Raw genomic sequence first — 17097 nt, forward strand, 5'->3', positions numbered from 1 at the left:
ATAACTGAAGAAAAAACAGTATGGATTTTTACATAAAATCACTACAGTACAATTAAGCTTCAAAATCAATATGTACTAATATTCACGAAAACTATACCATACACAGCAATTTTTCATCTCATAGTGTACAAATTATAAAACCCACAGGGTATCAGAAATAGAAGTTTTAAAATGGTTATGCAAAACCTTTTTCTTATGCTAATCTAATGAATCCATTATGCCCTGAATCAAAGTAATTTAAAATGAAGACTTCTTTCCGTGTTTTTAAATTCCACTTACCTTGAACAACTCAAATAGCATGTGAAACAGGTGTGAGGGCACATAAACTACCTGAATAGGTTTGTCTGGAGCTTTGGCTGAAAACAGACACAAAGACCATCAATGAATAAGGACCAAAACTATAAGAAAGTCAAGAATGTGGCTGGCATTCTATTTTCCAAGTACATAAAAAAGAACTCTACACGAAAGGCTAATTTAGGTTTCCACCTCTAAAGGCAGGGCTGAGCAAAAGCAAATGCTTGGAAGTCCAACAAACCCAGGGAGAAATGTGGCTCCTTCACTTACCAGCCATGTGACCTTGGGCAGGTTGCTCAATCTCTCTGAACCTTGGCTGAGCAAAATTGGAATATTATCACGTATGTCGTAATATTCTGAGCATTATATAAGTCATCTAAATATCGCTCAGTGTTTTTCAAATTCGGGGACACCACCCCCAGTGGTGACCCCAGTGGTCATCATGGGGAATGTGAAGCCACAGAGGGAAAGGGGCGCATCTCTTTGGCAGACTAGACTAAGGAGCAATATTAACTTCTGTCCAATTTCAACAAACAAGACGTATTATAGAGTAGAATTTAAGGTTCACATAACTTTTCTACTAGTAGCTAGCAGACAACCCCCCCACCCCCCACCCGCAACCATGCCCTCCAGAGACCCATAGCCCTTTCTCCTTGCATCAGGGATCTCCGGAGGAAAATACGAGAAACACTGAATCCCATGTCAGGCACTAAGAACAGCGTGGGCTATAGAGTAGATGGTGGAAAATTTGGTCCTTCCTCCTCATGACCCAAAATCACTTAAAAGACTGAAACTACGTGAACATTCTCCAGTAGAACAGAGACATAGTCACCCATGTTATAATTTTCGACCTGACCTAACTACTTCCTCCAATAAAGTAAGTAACAGGGATATAAAGTAGAGTAAACATTTGTTAGGCTCTTAGCAGTTGATGAAAAGCTTACATATGCATTATCCAAGTGAATCCTCATGACACTACAGTGTGGCTCACAGGGAAGGTGGGTTATAGGCGAGGACACGGGCTGTGCAAAGGTTATGTGACTTGCCTGCTTAAACAGAAGGCCTGAAATGGGACAACTGAACCAAGAGTTTCTGACTCTGAATCCTGAACTCCTTGATGATTACTTTTGAAATTATTCAGTAAAATAAATAAAGAAATGAAATTTCTAAAAAAGAAAAAAAGTAAAAGTCCTTCTACCATTTCCCATCTCATCCCCCAGTCTGCACTCGGAGGCAGCCACTTGCTACTATTTCTGCTTTAGTCTTTTGGCTGATAGTATTTCCATTCTGGTCTGCAAGCCTAATGAACTCTTCTGTACTCTGTCTGTAGGTTGTTTTTTTTTTTTTTCAAAAGCTGAAAATTGAGGGGCGCCTGGGTGGCTCAGTCGGTTAAGCATCTGCCTTCGGCTCAGGTCCTGATCTCAGGGTCCTGGGATGGAGCCCCGCATCAGGCTCTGCGCTCAGTGGGGAGTCTGCTTATCCCTCCGCCCCTCCCCCCCCACTCATGCTCTCTCCTGCTCAAATAAATAAAATCTTTTTTTAAAAAGGCTGAAAATTGACAGTGTTGGGAACATCATAACTAGGTAAATATGGATCACTGCAGAGCAGCCAGGACAGTGTAGTTGAACAATATTTCCTTCCCTGTGATTCCAATGACGTTTCATGGGTGACATGAAGAAGAATGTTCTCGGCCTTAAGGTGAAATGGATTCTCTTAATCCTCCACCCAAATCTCAAAATCATGCTATCCTTTTTTTAGGTTACTGAATATTTGGACTGTGTCCTTCTTACAGTTTTGTTTCCTGGATCTTCTAACTACCCTTCCTCTTGGGTAACTGGACAAGAAACATGCTCTCCGCACTGTATCACTAAGATCTTCCAGCTTCTATTCTAGTGCATGGTATCCATTTCATTCTTTAAGATTTTTCAAATTAGAATTGCCTTCCAAACATGCTGCATAGCCATCATTTTCAAACTGTTTTTGAATGAAGTTCTAGTATGTTCTTCACTATTTCTTATGTCCATATTATATACACCATCAAGTCAGTCAAGTAGCCTACCTCAGAAAGGTGCCCTTGGGAAATACATTTCTCAATCCTTATACCTCTGACTCACTTGAAGGTTTGGCTTAGCACAAAATTCTGCATTCAAAATCATTTTCTCTCAGAATTTAGAAAGCGGGGGCGGCGGGGCGGGGAGAGATAGTCTCCTGGCCATTGCAGTGCAGCTGGTAAGTTTAATGCTAGTCAGGTTTTCCTCACGCTGCTGGGTGTTGCCCGAGGTCTGACAGACCTTGGTAGTAATATTCTTGTTGAAGAATGAGGAACTGGATGAATCATTTGAGGGAGCTGGTGTTCATTTCCTCCTGGGGCCCTCAACTAAAGGAGAAGGCTGACCTGGAGCCCTGTGTATCTGGTCAAGACTTCTCAAGTGACTTTAGGATGGGCAGACAGAAAGCTGGCTTCTGACCGGAGGGTGCCCCAAATTCTCAATGAAGAGGGCTTTACTTTGGGCTAACAACAGGTACGTGAACAGCCCCACTTTTTCCAAGGTTATTCTTGAAGAAAGTACTCTGATTTTAATTTCTGCCCCAGGAAAAATGCTTGCGACTGACTGTAGGCAGAACACAGCCCAAGCCCACCGGTGCTCTGCCTTAGACCAGCTTTCAACTGACCCCTACCTTTTGGCTTCCCTTTCCAATGCTTTGCACCTACTGGCTCTTCTCCCAGGGTCCCCCCATCTTTGCTGCAGCCTCTCCTTTGTGGCTTCTTCTGCTCAGTCCATAATCAGCAGACTTCCATCGGTTTACCCTCTGGCAGGAGGTAGGATCAGTGGTCCACTGATGACTGCCCCTGGTTTCTTTGCTGTTTTTCTTTGTATTCCTTTATTGTCATTTTAATGGATCCCCAGGAACAAGTTGAACACTCAGGCTATCTTGTACCAAAAGGCATGATTAGTTATATAAACAGCCTTCTGAATTCAACCTTTCACTCCAAATCTTTTTCCAGATCTAATCTTTGATTTTTTCTTTTCACTTGAACCAACATTCTCTAGGAGTCATCTATAGGCTTACTCAATTACTTGTACTTTTATTTTCTTTGGGAACATTACAGGTTAGATGTCTTTCCTTCCTTTTAAAACCAAGTCCAATGCTTTTGTCCATGACTCTTAACCTAATCCTGGGTCCAACGCCTTTTATGTAGTGGACCCTTAATAGATGTTTATTAACTTTCTAAAATAGAGCACAAATGCAATATGAATTTTCCATCTAAGGGTATATTTTTAAAAGTAAATGGAAAAAAATGGCCCAGGTTTTTCATGCTCAAGACTCAAGAAATAATCAAGTCTCTATTTTACAGTCATTGCTTCAAAAACCATTAGCTGAAACAACATTTAATAAATACCAACAAAACTCCACATGGGATACAAAGAATTTTATTTGGAATCTTATAGGACAGTTCTCCTATAAGAATGAAAAAACTATAGGCTAAGCAGAAAAGAAATGCTTTTAAGAGAAAAGGTAGCTGGGCACTTTGAGATGATTAATCGAGTCCCAAAGTCAATGGATAAGGCTATTAGAAACAGTACACAGTATGGTTCAAAGTTATATTGGGATTAATTCCTGATTCTGGCATTTAATAGACACACTAATAGGTATTTAAAACATCTGAGCCTCAGTGTTCCATATCCGAAATGGGCACAATACATATCCCACTGGGTTAATATAAAGATTAAATGGGATAATAGTGATAAACTAGTTTACAAAGAGCCCGCCACAACGTAAGTAGTCAATAAATGTTGGCTAGTATCATTACTAAAAGATTAACTTTATGGTGTTAACAGGACTACCAGCAATGGCTTTTCAACTGTTGTATAGAACCCCTTAACTGAAAATACCCACAAAAGTATCCAATATAGGGAAACTAGAAATCAAAGATCCCAGGATAGATACACACCTTTTCTGTGAACCCTCTTTCTTTTTTTAAAAAATATTTTATTTATTTATTTGACAGAGAGAGATAAAGCGAGAGAGGGAACACAAGCAGGGGGAGTGGGAGAGGGAGAAGCCGACTCCCCGCCGAGCAGGGAGCCCGATGCGGGGCTCGATCCCAGGATCCTGAGACCATGACCTGAGCTGAAGGCAGACGCTTAAATGACTGAGCCACCCAGGCGCCCCGACTTGAAGTTTTCATGTTGCCTACCAAACCCAGAGGTATGAATGAACCTCTTGACAGGAAAGACTAATCTAGAAATGGTGAAGAAATGCAAGTAGTAACCATAAGTCTTATCATTCCCAAGTCAACCCTGACTTCCAGTAGCCACCCTTTTAAAAATACCCAGTTTGTGTCTGGTACGGTATTTAAGGCCCTAGAAACAGTATCCTTTTATCACCACATGAGGTGATCTTACAGACAAGGAAGTTGCTAGTCGTGTTCCCTCCCACCGCCTGGCTGGCTATAAAGCTCACACCATTCCTCTGAGCCATGCTGCATCACCTTCACCACAAGGATCCAAAACAGGTTAAAAAAAAAAAAAAAGAGAGGTATCTTTGCTTAATGTTTTGGCAAGTGATTTCTCAGGAGAATCAGAAAGCTAAAATGAGAACAAGTGTGACAAAATGGATGCTTATCTCTGGAGAAACCAACGTGGGTTGCCACCGGGGGCGAGTCGGAAAAATCTGAAACCTGATAGAAGATAAACACCTGTTATTTCTAATGCTCCTGTTAAGTGCTATCAAATGGCTAATAAAGGAAGTTCATTTGAGCTGGCTCCCAATATCCAGAATTCTAGTGATGACTGGTAAATACTGACGGTGTTCATGTAGTATGCTCTCCATAGTCGTATTCCCTACTATCTCAGGGGTCTACAATGGCAAAGAAAAAAACTCCCAAAGATTCAGAACGCAAGATGATATGTCAAACTAATGGAACGATTCAGGGGAAGCACCACAGGTTCTCTCCAGCTAGCGGCAGCCTCACTGCTCTCAAGTGCAGAGCAGAGGGCAGTGTTACTCACGCCTGTTCAAGGCGCCCATTGGGTAATGGAAGCAACGTGAAAGCAGCAGCTCTGCTAGTTCACACGGGCTCTGAAAATGAGTCCATGGGAATCTGGATCTAATGGATTTCCTTCCAGGGAAGCTGAGATAGGCGACACGCTGTGGGAAACACCCACTCTCTATAAAGTGACATCTACTTAAGGTGTTCAGGACCAACCTCTGACCTGCATCTCTCCCACGGAACTTGTTAGAGCTGAAGCACAGCCCTTAGCCATGTCCCCAAAGAGATCTGACATTCAGAAAATCATAACGAGAAATCATAAACACATTGCCCAAAGCAACAGGAAACTAGAGGCTGCCTATAACCAGCAGCATTCATTTATCTTAGTGATGGGAAAGGGGGCTTCAAAAATCATGCATGAGACAGTGCCAAAAATAGTCGTTAATCTCCTCTCCTGGTGAGGTGCGCTGCCCAGTGTGACAGCCTCACTGAACTGTGTGACACAGCTGACTGCTGGGAGTCAGCAAGAGCAGGCGAGCTGCTCTGGCCTTTACGGTGACTCAGGCTGCCATTCACGCAAAAGAGCAATTGGTTACTACCTGCGAATTTAAGTTCCGCGTTTGACAAAGAGAAATGTGCACGGTGAGGTCAGGCCTCGCTTAGCCGGTATGAAGAAGAGAGAAGACTGAGACGCTTCTACTCAGGAATACTCAAGCGAAGTGCATTCACTTCTGGCAGTGTACTGATCCAAAATATGGGCACAACTCTTCTCAGAGAACCCAACAGATTTAGAAAGCAGCTCTGATTCCATACCTTCTAGTAGAATGTAGGGGCAACTGTCCTACAACAACAGTCTCACGTCTTTTCACATGTTGATCTCATTATAAGCAAAATACATTTTTGGCATATTTTTGAGAGGGAATTTGGTTTATCTTTAATTGTAAATGCCCACACCGTATGTAAGATTCAGTCATTCCACTTCTAGGGACCCAACCTACAGAAATGCTTCCACGTGTTCACAATTTTCCCACCCTCCAGACACAGACACACCCTTCACTGTTCATTACAAAGAATATGGGAAAATTAGAAATCCTAAATGTCCGCTCAACGGTAAATGACTAAATAATGGCAATCTACACTGTGGATGATCTCTACGTGACATTAATACACGCAAAGATCTTCAAGGCGGAGTCAAGAATACCAGTTATAGAACATGTATAGTTTCAACCCCATTTACGTAAAAAAACAAAGCTCTATATGGTCCTGAGAGAGTAAGGGGACTTTCACTTCTTCTTCTTTTTTTTTTTTTTGGCAGATAAAGGTTGGTTTTATTGAATAACTGATCTGTGTTACTGCCGAGGCCACTATGCACAGACAAAAGAGAGGGAGTTTTATTTCTTCGTCTCTTCCTCCTTGGACAGAGTCTTGATGATTTCCTCCTTCTTGGCCTGGAGCTGCTCTTCATGGCGCTTGTGAGCCTCCTTGGTCTTAGATCTGCGGGCCTCAGCCTGGTCAGCCAGAAGCTTCTTGCGAGCCTTGTCGGCCTTCAGCTTGTGGATGTGTTCCATGAGAACCCGCTTGTTCTTGAACACGTTACCCTTCACTTTCAGGTACACGCTGTGATACATGTGGCCGTCGATCTTCTTAGATTCACGGTATCCTCTGAGCAGCCGGCGCAGAATTCTCATCTGGGTTACCTTCTCAGGCATTCGAGCATTAGCAGTACCTTTTCTCTTACCCCAGTGCCCATATGTCTACCCCCCCAGCGGGCCAAAGTGTTTTTACGGCACCGAGCCCGGGAATGGACAGTCACAGGCTTCCGGATGATCAGCCCATCTTTGATCAGTTTTCGGATCTGCTGACGGGAGTTGGCACTGGTGATTTCATTGGTCTCGCTGGGGTCCAACCAGACCTTCTTTTTGCCACAGCGGAGGGCACTGGAGGCAAGCCTCTTCTGAAGCCTGAGCGTACTCACGGCTGCGGCCGCAGCGCCGAAAGGAAAGGGGACTTTCACTTCTTACTCTACATTCTGTATTGTTCGTATTTTTCCAACGAGCATGTCTCTCTTATAACTTACAAATAAATAAAGGTAACATGCAAATAAATATAGAATCATATGACTAAGATAGCAATCAGCTATAACCCTGTGATCCAGAAAGCTGTTGTTTGTATTTTGGTGCTATCAATCTGCTTCAAGATATTTTCCACTGAACTTGTGCCACTACAAACTTTGATAGCCTGTGTTTAAAAAAACTCAACTTTTTCCATACATTCAATATTCTTTTAAAGCATTATTTTGAATGGCTGCTTAGTATTCTATCCTATGGACGTACCACAATTTATTTAAATAATCTTCTATTGTGGAAAACGTGGGTTGTTTTCTAATTTTTCTGTTTAAGAAAACCACTGTGATTGTTATTCTTGTACATACATCTGTATATACTTTTATTTTCTCATAATAAATTTTCTGAAGTTTAATTTACCAGACCAAAGAATATGACCATTACTGAATTTTAATTTACTGGGCCAAGAGAAAGGACATTGCTAGCATTTTTTGAGAAAGGCTGTACTAATTTAAACTTATACCAGAAATGTGTAAGTGTTGTCGAGACAGTATTTTTCTAGGCACCAATTCAAAGCATGACAACATTATAATCACGGCCATTTTCAAAGTCAAAACTGGCATTTCTCCATTTTTGTTTGTACTTCTCTGATTAATTAAACACGTTTCCATATGTTTACTGCTGCTTGGCATTTGTTGTTTTGAGAACTGCCTATTCATATGCTTGTGCACTTTCTACCTTGATGACTTCTGTTCCAAGAACTCTGAGTGCAAATTTTGTACATACTCCTGTACAAAAACTCCTTACGACAATACACCTGGGTGACCAAAGAGATAGAAAGGCTTTAAAAAGAAATGAAAGATGAAAAAGCAGCATAATTTGAGGCTCTCACTGAAATATAGCTCAGGTATCATCAGATTTTTAGTCAACTTATTTGTATGTAACGTTAAATTGATTTTTCTTTTACCATTGAATTCTTCGACTTCCAGCTCTGGAGCTACCAGGTAATACTGTTCACACAGCATCTTGGCGGTTTCATAGGCATCTGCAAAGAAAGAAAAAAGTTTAGCTTTAGACATAAGCAGACAGACAGACAAATAAAATAAACAAAACCAGGACAGTTACTAACCTGAGGGATTCACAATTAATTACTGCTTTTTAAAAACTAGTCTTTTTTGGCTATAATAGAATTATTATGACTGAACCAGAATTTCTCCTCCTTTCAAGATTTAATGACCACAACAACATCAAAATACCACACTAATGACAATATGGCCAGTTCTATACTAAGCGTACATTTGTTTAGCTTTTAAATATTCCTAAAAGGCATTTTCCATGAAAATCTATAAACTCAAGACTATACTTCTGAACACCATGCAACCTGACTAAACTGCAGCAAAAAGATATTTGTTGTTACAATATTATTGACTATATTCCCTATGCTGTATATCTCTGTGACTTAATGATTTTATAACTGGAAGGTTGTATCTCTTAATCCCCTTCACCAATTTCACCCCTCCCCCACCTGCCCCTCTGGCAACCACCAGTTGTTTCCCTGTATTTATGAGTCTGTTTATTTGTTTTGTTTTTTAGATTTCATATATAAGTGAAATCATATGGTATTTGTCTTTCTCTGTCTGACTTATCCCACTTAGCATAGTACCCTTTAGGACCATCCATGCTGCCGTGAATGGCAAGACTTCATTCTCTTTTTTTATGGCTGAGTAATAGTCCATTGTATGTATATACCACTCCTTTATTCATTCATCTATCAATGGACACTTGGGCTGCTATTGTGAATAATGCTGCAATAAATGTAGGGGTGCATATATCTTCGAATCAGTGTCTTTGTTTTCCTTGGGTAAATACCCAGAAGTGGAATTACTGGATCATATGGTACTGCTATTTTCAGTTTTTCGAGGACCCTCCATACTGTTTTTCATAGTAGCTGGACCAAATACACTCCCCCAAAGAGTGCACGAGGGTTCCCTTTTCTCCGCATCCGCACCAACACTTGCTATTTCTTGTCATTCTGATACTAGCCATTCCGACTGCTGTGAGGTGCTATTTTTTTTGTGGGTATGATTTGCATGGTGACAGATGGTGACTATACTTACTATGGTAAACACAGAGTAACGTACAGAATTGTTGAATTACTATGTTGTACACCTGAAAGTAACATTGTATGTCAACTATACTTCAATAATAAAAAAATCTTTCTTAATTAAAAAACTATGTGACATTCTAGAAAAGGCAAAACCATAGAGACAGTAAAACGATCAGTGGTTTCCAAGGGTTCAGGGGGAGGTAAGAGGGGCAGGGATGAATAGGTAGAGCATGGGGCATTTTCAGGGCAGTAAAACTATTCTGTAGGATACTGCAATGGTGGATACATGTCATTACGCACTTGTTAAAGCCAGGAGAACTATACAACACAAAGAGTGAGCCTTAATGTAATCTAGAGACTTTAGTTAATAATAATATATCAATGTTGGGGTGCCTGGGTGGCACAGTCGGTTAAGTGGCCAACTCTTGGTTTCAGCTCGGGTCGTGATCTCAGGGTCGTGAGAGTAAGCCCCGAGTCGGGCTCTGCACTCAGCGGGGAGTCTGCTTCAGATTCTCTCTCCCTCTCCTTCTGCCCCTCCCGCTTGTGCTCTCTCTCTAAAATAAATAAATCTTTAAAAAATAGTAATATATCAATGTTGGTTCATCAATTGAAATGAAAAGAATTTTAAAATATCTTTTTAAAAAATAATAATGCCAAAAGTTTCAAGATTTGTCAATTATTTGTAATGAAATATCAATAAGTATTTGCTGAATGAATGGGTTTCCATGAGCCACACACTCTAAGTTACTGGGGACACTACTGTAGCTTAAAAATGTCCTTTAAGTTAGCTAAAGGTAATAGGTTCGGGCTGATATTTATCGAAGTCTGAGGAGCAACAGTTTGCTTTTGAAAGGAAAAAAAAAAAAGACATAGGGTAAGAAGATCAGGATTTTAAAGAAATAGCTGGAAGAGAATTCAGGCAGTTACATCCCAAAAGCCGGGAAACATTCAGAAAGCAAAGGTGCATTATTATAGACTGCACGGGTGCCCTTTCTCTTGTACTGTAAGCAATCTGTGGTCAGGGTTTGTCTTACACTGGGTTTGTAACTCATACAGAACTTAGTATTAGATGGTCAATACACATTCCTTCCTTGGATAAATGTTAACCCTCTTGATAGTTATTTTTAAACCAACCTTACTGAGATCGAATTCTCATACCCATACCAATCACCCATTTAAAGTGTACACACAATTCAGTGGTTCAGCACAGGTGCACAGCCATTCGTCCATCACCACCATCAACTTCACACCGTCCTCACCGGGGAAAGAGACTCTGTGACCGCTGGTCAGCGTTTCCCCCCACCCAGCCCTCGGCAACCACGGGTCTACTCTCTCTCTCTAGATTTGCTATTCTGGACACTTTACGTTAAGTGGAATCACACAATACGTGGCCTTCTGTGTCTGGCTTCTTTCACTTAGCAGAGTGTCTTCAAGGGTCATTCGTGTCTCAACGTGGGTAAGTACTTCATTCCTCCTTACAGCTGAATAGTATGACACTGCACACACGCATATTTTGTTTATCCATTCATCTGGTGAGGGACATTTGGGTTGTTTCCACTTTGTGGCTATTATGAATAATGCTGCTATGAAGATTCATGTCCAAGTTTTTTTGGTGAACATATGTTTTCATTTCCCTTGGATATATCCCTAGGAGAGGAAAATTGCTTGATCATAAGGTATCACAATGTTTAAACATTTGAGGAAGAGCCAGAATCTTTTCCAAAGTGAGATTTTTCTTTTAAAGTTCCACATTCACAGTTTCTAAAGATCAGATATTCAGATTACTTTAAAATGCTTCATAGGTTCGTTTGCAATGTTCTCAACTGACGCCAGGTCTTTGGAGACTGGCTTGTACTTTTTTAAAATCCTCCACATCAATACTGTGCATAGATACTTAAGATTCAAGAGGAACAGGGGCGCCTGGGTGGCTCAGTCATTAAGCGGCTGCCTTCGGCTCAGGTCATGATCCCAGGGTCCTAGGATCGAGCCCCGCGTCAGGCTCCCTGCTCAGCGGGAAGCCTGCTTCTCCCTCTCCCACTCCCCCTGCTTGTGTTCCCTCTCTCACTGTGTCTCTCTCTGTCAAATAAATAAATAAAATCTTTTAAAAAAAAAGATTCAAGAGGAACAGAAAAAAGAAAGAGGGAAAAAGTAACCCCTACAGAATTCAAATATATTAAAATTTGACACTGTCAACCTAAAATAATATAAAGATAAGATTCAGGTATGTTCAGACTATAAATTTTGGTTCATGTACTCCATATTGCTGCCGAATTAAAATTTTACATAATATTTGACCTCGAAGTAAAAATTCTGATTATTTTATTAGACTTTTATTAAACCACTATAAAGAATCACAGAGACATTAGAATAACTATGACAAGATGAAACAACGAGGGACAAAGGACATGTTATTAAGAGGAAAAAAATATTTTTTAAAACAGAGTTGATCGGTGTGAAAACAGACATTAAAGTAGGATTGATTTTAAACTCTAATAAAAGAAAATGAAACTTAGAATTATACTAAATTTACAAGTTTTTCCCTGGAGTAGAAGAAACCTCATCAAATATGTGCAAAATCATCTTGTAAAGAGACAAGAAATCAAGACTCTCTCTTTGCTTTGGCTACACCACTAAACAATGCTACATCTCCACTTAGTGACACGGTAGCACAAAGCCGACTGAGAACCTCCAAAGCCACTTTCCTTCAACCAACAAATACTGACATCTGAAAATGACGCTTTGTTAACCACATACAAAGCCAACACACCTCCACAAAACGACTGCCACAAGTATATAACACCTTTAAAGACGTTTAAACATCATTCTTCCATTCACTACAAAAGGAAAAGAACCCAGTCCCGCTAAATGTGCTAGTTCCTCATGGCACTGGCTTGGCCAGGAGCGCGAGATTATAAGAGCATTATACAGAAAAAGTATTACGTCAGTATAACATGTGCAAGATGACAGAGTCCAGAAAGAAGCAAGCAACTCGAAACACAAAGACACAGTATGGGTCCTAAAACCACATGTGAATAAGAATTTTTAAACCATACTCCTAATTATAGTGTATCAATGCTGTAATTAAGAACTGCATTATGGGGGCGCCAGGCTGGCTCAGTCTGTAGAGCACTGGATGGCTGGAGCCAATGTTGGGGCATTGTGAAATGGAATAATCCTTCTATCCATGAGAAAGTTTTCAAGGTGCAGTCAGTTATACTGATGACAGATCTTCTTTTTGGTCAGACTGGGAACTAAGGCCTAGAGTGTTTTTCAAAGCTGGCTGTATGTAGAATTAATTACCAAGTTAAAAAAAAAAAAAAAAGACGGGCGCCTGGGTGGCTCGGTCGTTAAGTGTCTGCCTTCAGCTCAGGTCATGATCCCAGGATCCTGGGATCGAGCCCCGCATCGGGCTCCCCACTCAGCGGGAAGCCTGCTTCTCCCTCTCCCACTGCCCCCTGCTTGTGTTCCCTCTCTCGCTGTCAATCTCTCTGTCAAATAAATAAATAAAATCTTAAAAAAAAAATTATAAAATGAACCCCTGGAAATTATGATACAGTAGGTCTGTATTGAGGCCTAGGAATCCATCTTTTAAAAAACTAAGGGGCGCCTGGGTGGCTCTGTCGGTTAGGCGTCCAACTCTTGGTTTTGGCTCAGGTTTTGATCTCAGGGCTGTGAGACTGAGCCCTGCATTCCATGCTCAGCACAGAGTCTGCTTAAGATTTTCTCTCTCCCTCTCTCCCTCTGCCCTTACCCCTGCTTGCGAACTCTCTCTCTAAAATGAATAAATAAATCTTTAAAAAAAAAAAAACTTAGCAAGTAATTCTGAAGAGAAGCTAGATTTGGGGCCCACTTGCCTAGAAAGCCAAGGCTAGGTCATGCTAATTCTGTCACTGCCTCTCCCAGGACATGAATGGTCATGGGGTACTGGGGCGTATGACAGCACATGTATACTCAAACAAAACAATTTCTGTTTAAGTTGAATAACATAAACATGAAAAAGCTTTAGAACGATATCCCCAAAATTCAACTACTGGCTTACTAATTCATTTCCTTTATTCTAGAGTAAAATGCAAGTTCTACTTACAATAAGCATTCTAGTAACACTTCTTTTTTTAATTAGAAGCCAAAATTGTAGAATATGATAATTTACCAAATTATTTTTGTCTGCAATATATTTGGGCCAGTATTTACCACCAATCTTTAAAAGCAAGTATCAGGAAATGACTATTATTGTCACTGAATATAAATGCTATTATTTTAAAAATCTGTTTTCAAGAAAAATAATGATCATAAAGTAACAAAACTGTCAGTGTGGCACACATATATACTTCCCCAGGCTACTCAAACTGTAAACATATTTTATTTAAGGGTTAGGGTGAAGGTTCACACAGCAAGTAGCCCAAAAGATTCAACTTAGCCAGGAATTAGGGTGTTTTTTTTTTAAGATTTATTTTTTTATTTATTAACCTGAGAGACAAAGAGAGAGAGTGCGAGGTGGGAAGGGGCAGAGGGAGAGGGAAAGATTCTCAAAGCAGACTCCCCACTGAACATGGAGCCCAATACAGGGCTCTGTCCCAGGACCCTGAGATCATGACATGAGCCAAAATCAAGAGTCAGACGCTCAATTGACTGAGCCACCCAGGTGCCCCAGGAATTAGCTTTAAAAAAAAAAAAAAAAAAAAAAAGCACACAGGAATGTTTAATAGATTATGGAAATTATTTATTTTATTAGACTTTTTTATTAGAAGATTTTCCTATTCAAAATTCACCACAGAATTCTATCAAATATTAGCCCCTATCATGAAGACACATAATCATCTGTTTACAAATATAAGAGGCTAGACAAGGATAAATCTGAGTGAGTGCTGAAAAAAGCAAACATGAGGGTGCCTAGGTCCCTAACTTGGGTCTAACAGGATATAAAAAACTGTCAAGCTCAAGTGTAAAAAGCCACTGGCAGAAGAGGTGACATAAATGACCACGAAGCATCACAAGGTCAGAGAATATGCTGCTTTAGAAACCCTTCTAAGCTACAAAGCAATTCTGGTAAGGTATGTTTATCATCCTTCTACCCAGAACCCATCCCAAGTGGGAACCAGAGTTTTTTTAAGAACTGGACCTTCTACTCTCCAAAGCACAGCCAACTAGACAAGTGGGGACAGAACATCTAATGTAGGGCAACCAATCTACAGTTCGACCAGAATCCTAAAACCTGTGGTCATGAGCAAAAAGATGGGCTGAGCCAACTAAATTCATTTGTTGAGAATTTAGGATCGAGACACTCAGGCAGCGCAGAAGACAAAAAGGACACACTGGGAGTTGTTATAATCTAGAGGGCCTGGAGTGCCCACCATTGCCCTAAACGAGCTGCCCTAAACAAGTCGGTCACCCTACAGACAAGAGAAAGATGGAGGGACCATGACTTGGCAACCCCAGTTGCAAAGATACACAGAAAACAACTTTGTTTTCTGTTTCCCAGTTCCAATGTCTATAGCTCCAACTGTGATGTGCTTCCTGCCTTTGGACTACCATGGAACCTACTAGATTCTTTTAATAAGTCTGTTTCTTGTGCTAACACAAGTGGATCTCTGTACCTTGCAACCTGAAGAACCCTAAGTAAGAGCACAAGACATTATTTCTGAACCAGAATAATGACATTGCTCTCAGGATACCATTTGTATGCTGTTATGCTGAGCAATAATAGCATGTAGGAACAACACAGGCAAGCTAACATCACTGTGAGAGCCGACTTCTGTACCAAGCATTTAAGTTTGTACCTTTAAAATGATCTTACCACAGGATTTTCCGTTTTATTTCCTGGTTTCTTACAAACACAGGAGAGAAAAGGGTCACAATGGAAGGTACCTCCCAGAGGATAATAGGAACAGCTTTATAACACTAATTCTAGCATTCACTACCATGAGTCTATAATTTGCAGATGTGTAAAGGTAGATATTAACGTGCTAAGTAAGCAGCAAGGAGTCATGCTTCAGTGTTCTGCACATTTAATTAGTGTTATGCAAGATGCACCCCACTTTTACACATTTATACAACTGCCTAGTCAAAAATAAAAATATTGTCCCTACCCTTCTACATAAAGGTGTTCTGTAGTCTGTCTCAAGAGATCTAAGTATGCATCGTTGTTCATTCATGAAGGCTCCGTAAGGCTGTAAGACACACACATGCGCATACATAGGCCTCTGTGTGTGCACACAAGGCGTGTGGGCTAGAGATGTGACTGTGCTTAACTCATGCAGGATCTTCACAGCTGCAAAAATCAGTAGTAGAGCTGTCAGTGAAACCCAGAACCCCTACTCCCTCCACATCAAGCTTCCAGAAACAGAATGAAAGGAAAACAGTATCTGAGAGAGAGATACACCAAGTAAAGTAACTGAGAAATCTACTAGGATATGAAAAGATAAAAAGCCAACAAAAAAATACCAACTGCTCAAAAAAGAGGAAGGGAGCAGTAAGACTTCACTAAAAGTGAAAAGATACTGTCATCTTCTTGACAGCACTCAGGAGTACTGGGAATAACTGTGAGGCGTGGGCCCTTTGAGACCTTCTGATCATTGCTCCCGAGGCATCTGGGGGTAGAGATTCCAGTGCCTTTTTGCCAGAACACATGCAAGAATTTGCAGGCCTTTTGACCATTGGTGCTCTCCACTTTGTTCATTCTCTCAGTCTTATCTTGAGCCAGAAAGAGCATCTGCTCAGGTACCGTGACACTCAGAGAATTAAGAGTGGGCCCAGAGGCAATGAAACTGACTGCTGACTGCTCAAATGTGCTTTAGTCTACAGGGAGAAGAGACCTTCCGGTTTCCTGCTAGGTTGCCCAGCCCATTTTGCCATGGTAGGAAAGGGACCTGATTTAAGGCCAATACTCCATTGAGGAATAAAGATTCTACACACCCGGCTGGAAAACCCATTCGCATACAGAGATTATGAGTATAGCAGATGAGATACAGGAAGGACTCCAACTATAATGATACAGAGGATGGAAAAGAGGCTACACTGTCAGGTGCTGAATTCATCCGGGAAGGTCGTGTGTGATGGGCGTTAGTGCTGGAGAAGGGGAACAGACAAACACTATGGATTCTGTAGAGACAAGGATTACTCACGTTATTTGCTGTTGCATACTCATCTGTCAATGTGGTATGAACTCAAATGTATAAAACAACATTCTCACTGAGTTATAAAAACAGGTATTTTTATTCTCTTTTCTTTTTCCCCAATATTTCCTAAACTTTCTTCAATTAGCATTTTTTAGTATTTTGGTACCATGGTATATTAGTCCTCTCAACTGACCCAACTGGGGACAGGAGTTGGATCACTGACAAAAATGCTGGATAAAGTAGGACACCCCGAAGTATGACTATTATTGTAAATACTAACTTCAAAATGCACATTTGAATATATAATTATCCTCTGCCAACGTTTTCAGATGTGGCCAAAGCCTTTTCCTTCAATATGGATCGGTTTGGGGTTCTAGGTCACCTTTCTTAGATAAACTATGCCACATATATCTGTGAATTCCTATCCCTATCCCTTTAAAAAGTAATAAACTTAAAGATACTTGTGAAGCAACATGAGCTCAGGTTCTTCCTGAGATTTTTACTCAGCGCTGCCCTGCAACC

At 40.7% G+C, this 17097-nt stretch overlaps 1 protein-coding gene and 1 pseudogene across 3 annotated transcripts in view; both read right to left on the minus strand.

Moving 5' to 3' along the window:
- Window positions 1-17097, minus strand: part of PDK3 (pyruvate dehydrogenase kinase 3) — a 78487-nt gene that overhangs the window by 10573 nt on the left and 50817 nt on the right. For all 3 annotated transcript variants that reach the window (XM_078064365.1, XM_078064364.1, XM_036096517.2), the window contains 2 exons: window positions 8321-8398; window positions 280-356 (listed from right to left, as the gene is read on the minus strand). In XM_078064365.1, the coding sequence (XP_077920491.1) occupies window positions 280-356; window positions 8321-8398 (155 nt within the window). The remainder of the gene's footprint in view (window positions 1-279; window positions 357-8320; window positions 8399-17097) is intronic.
- LOC118538510 (large ribosomal subunit protein eL19 pseudogene) lies at window positions 6563-7955 on the minus strand (annotated as a pseudogene).

This window comes from Halichoerus grypus, chromosome X (assembly GCF_964656455.1).
Source record: "Halichoerus grypus chromosome X, mHalGry1.hap1.1, whole genome shotgun sequence".
Taxonomy (NCBI): Eukaryota; Metazoa; Chordata; class Mammalia; order Carnivora; family Phocidae; genus Halichoerus; species Halichoerus grypus.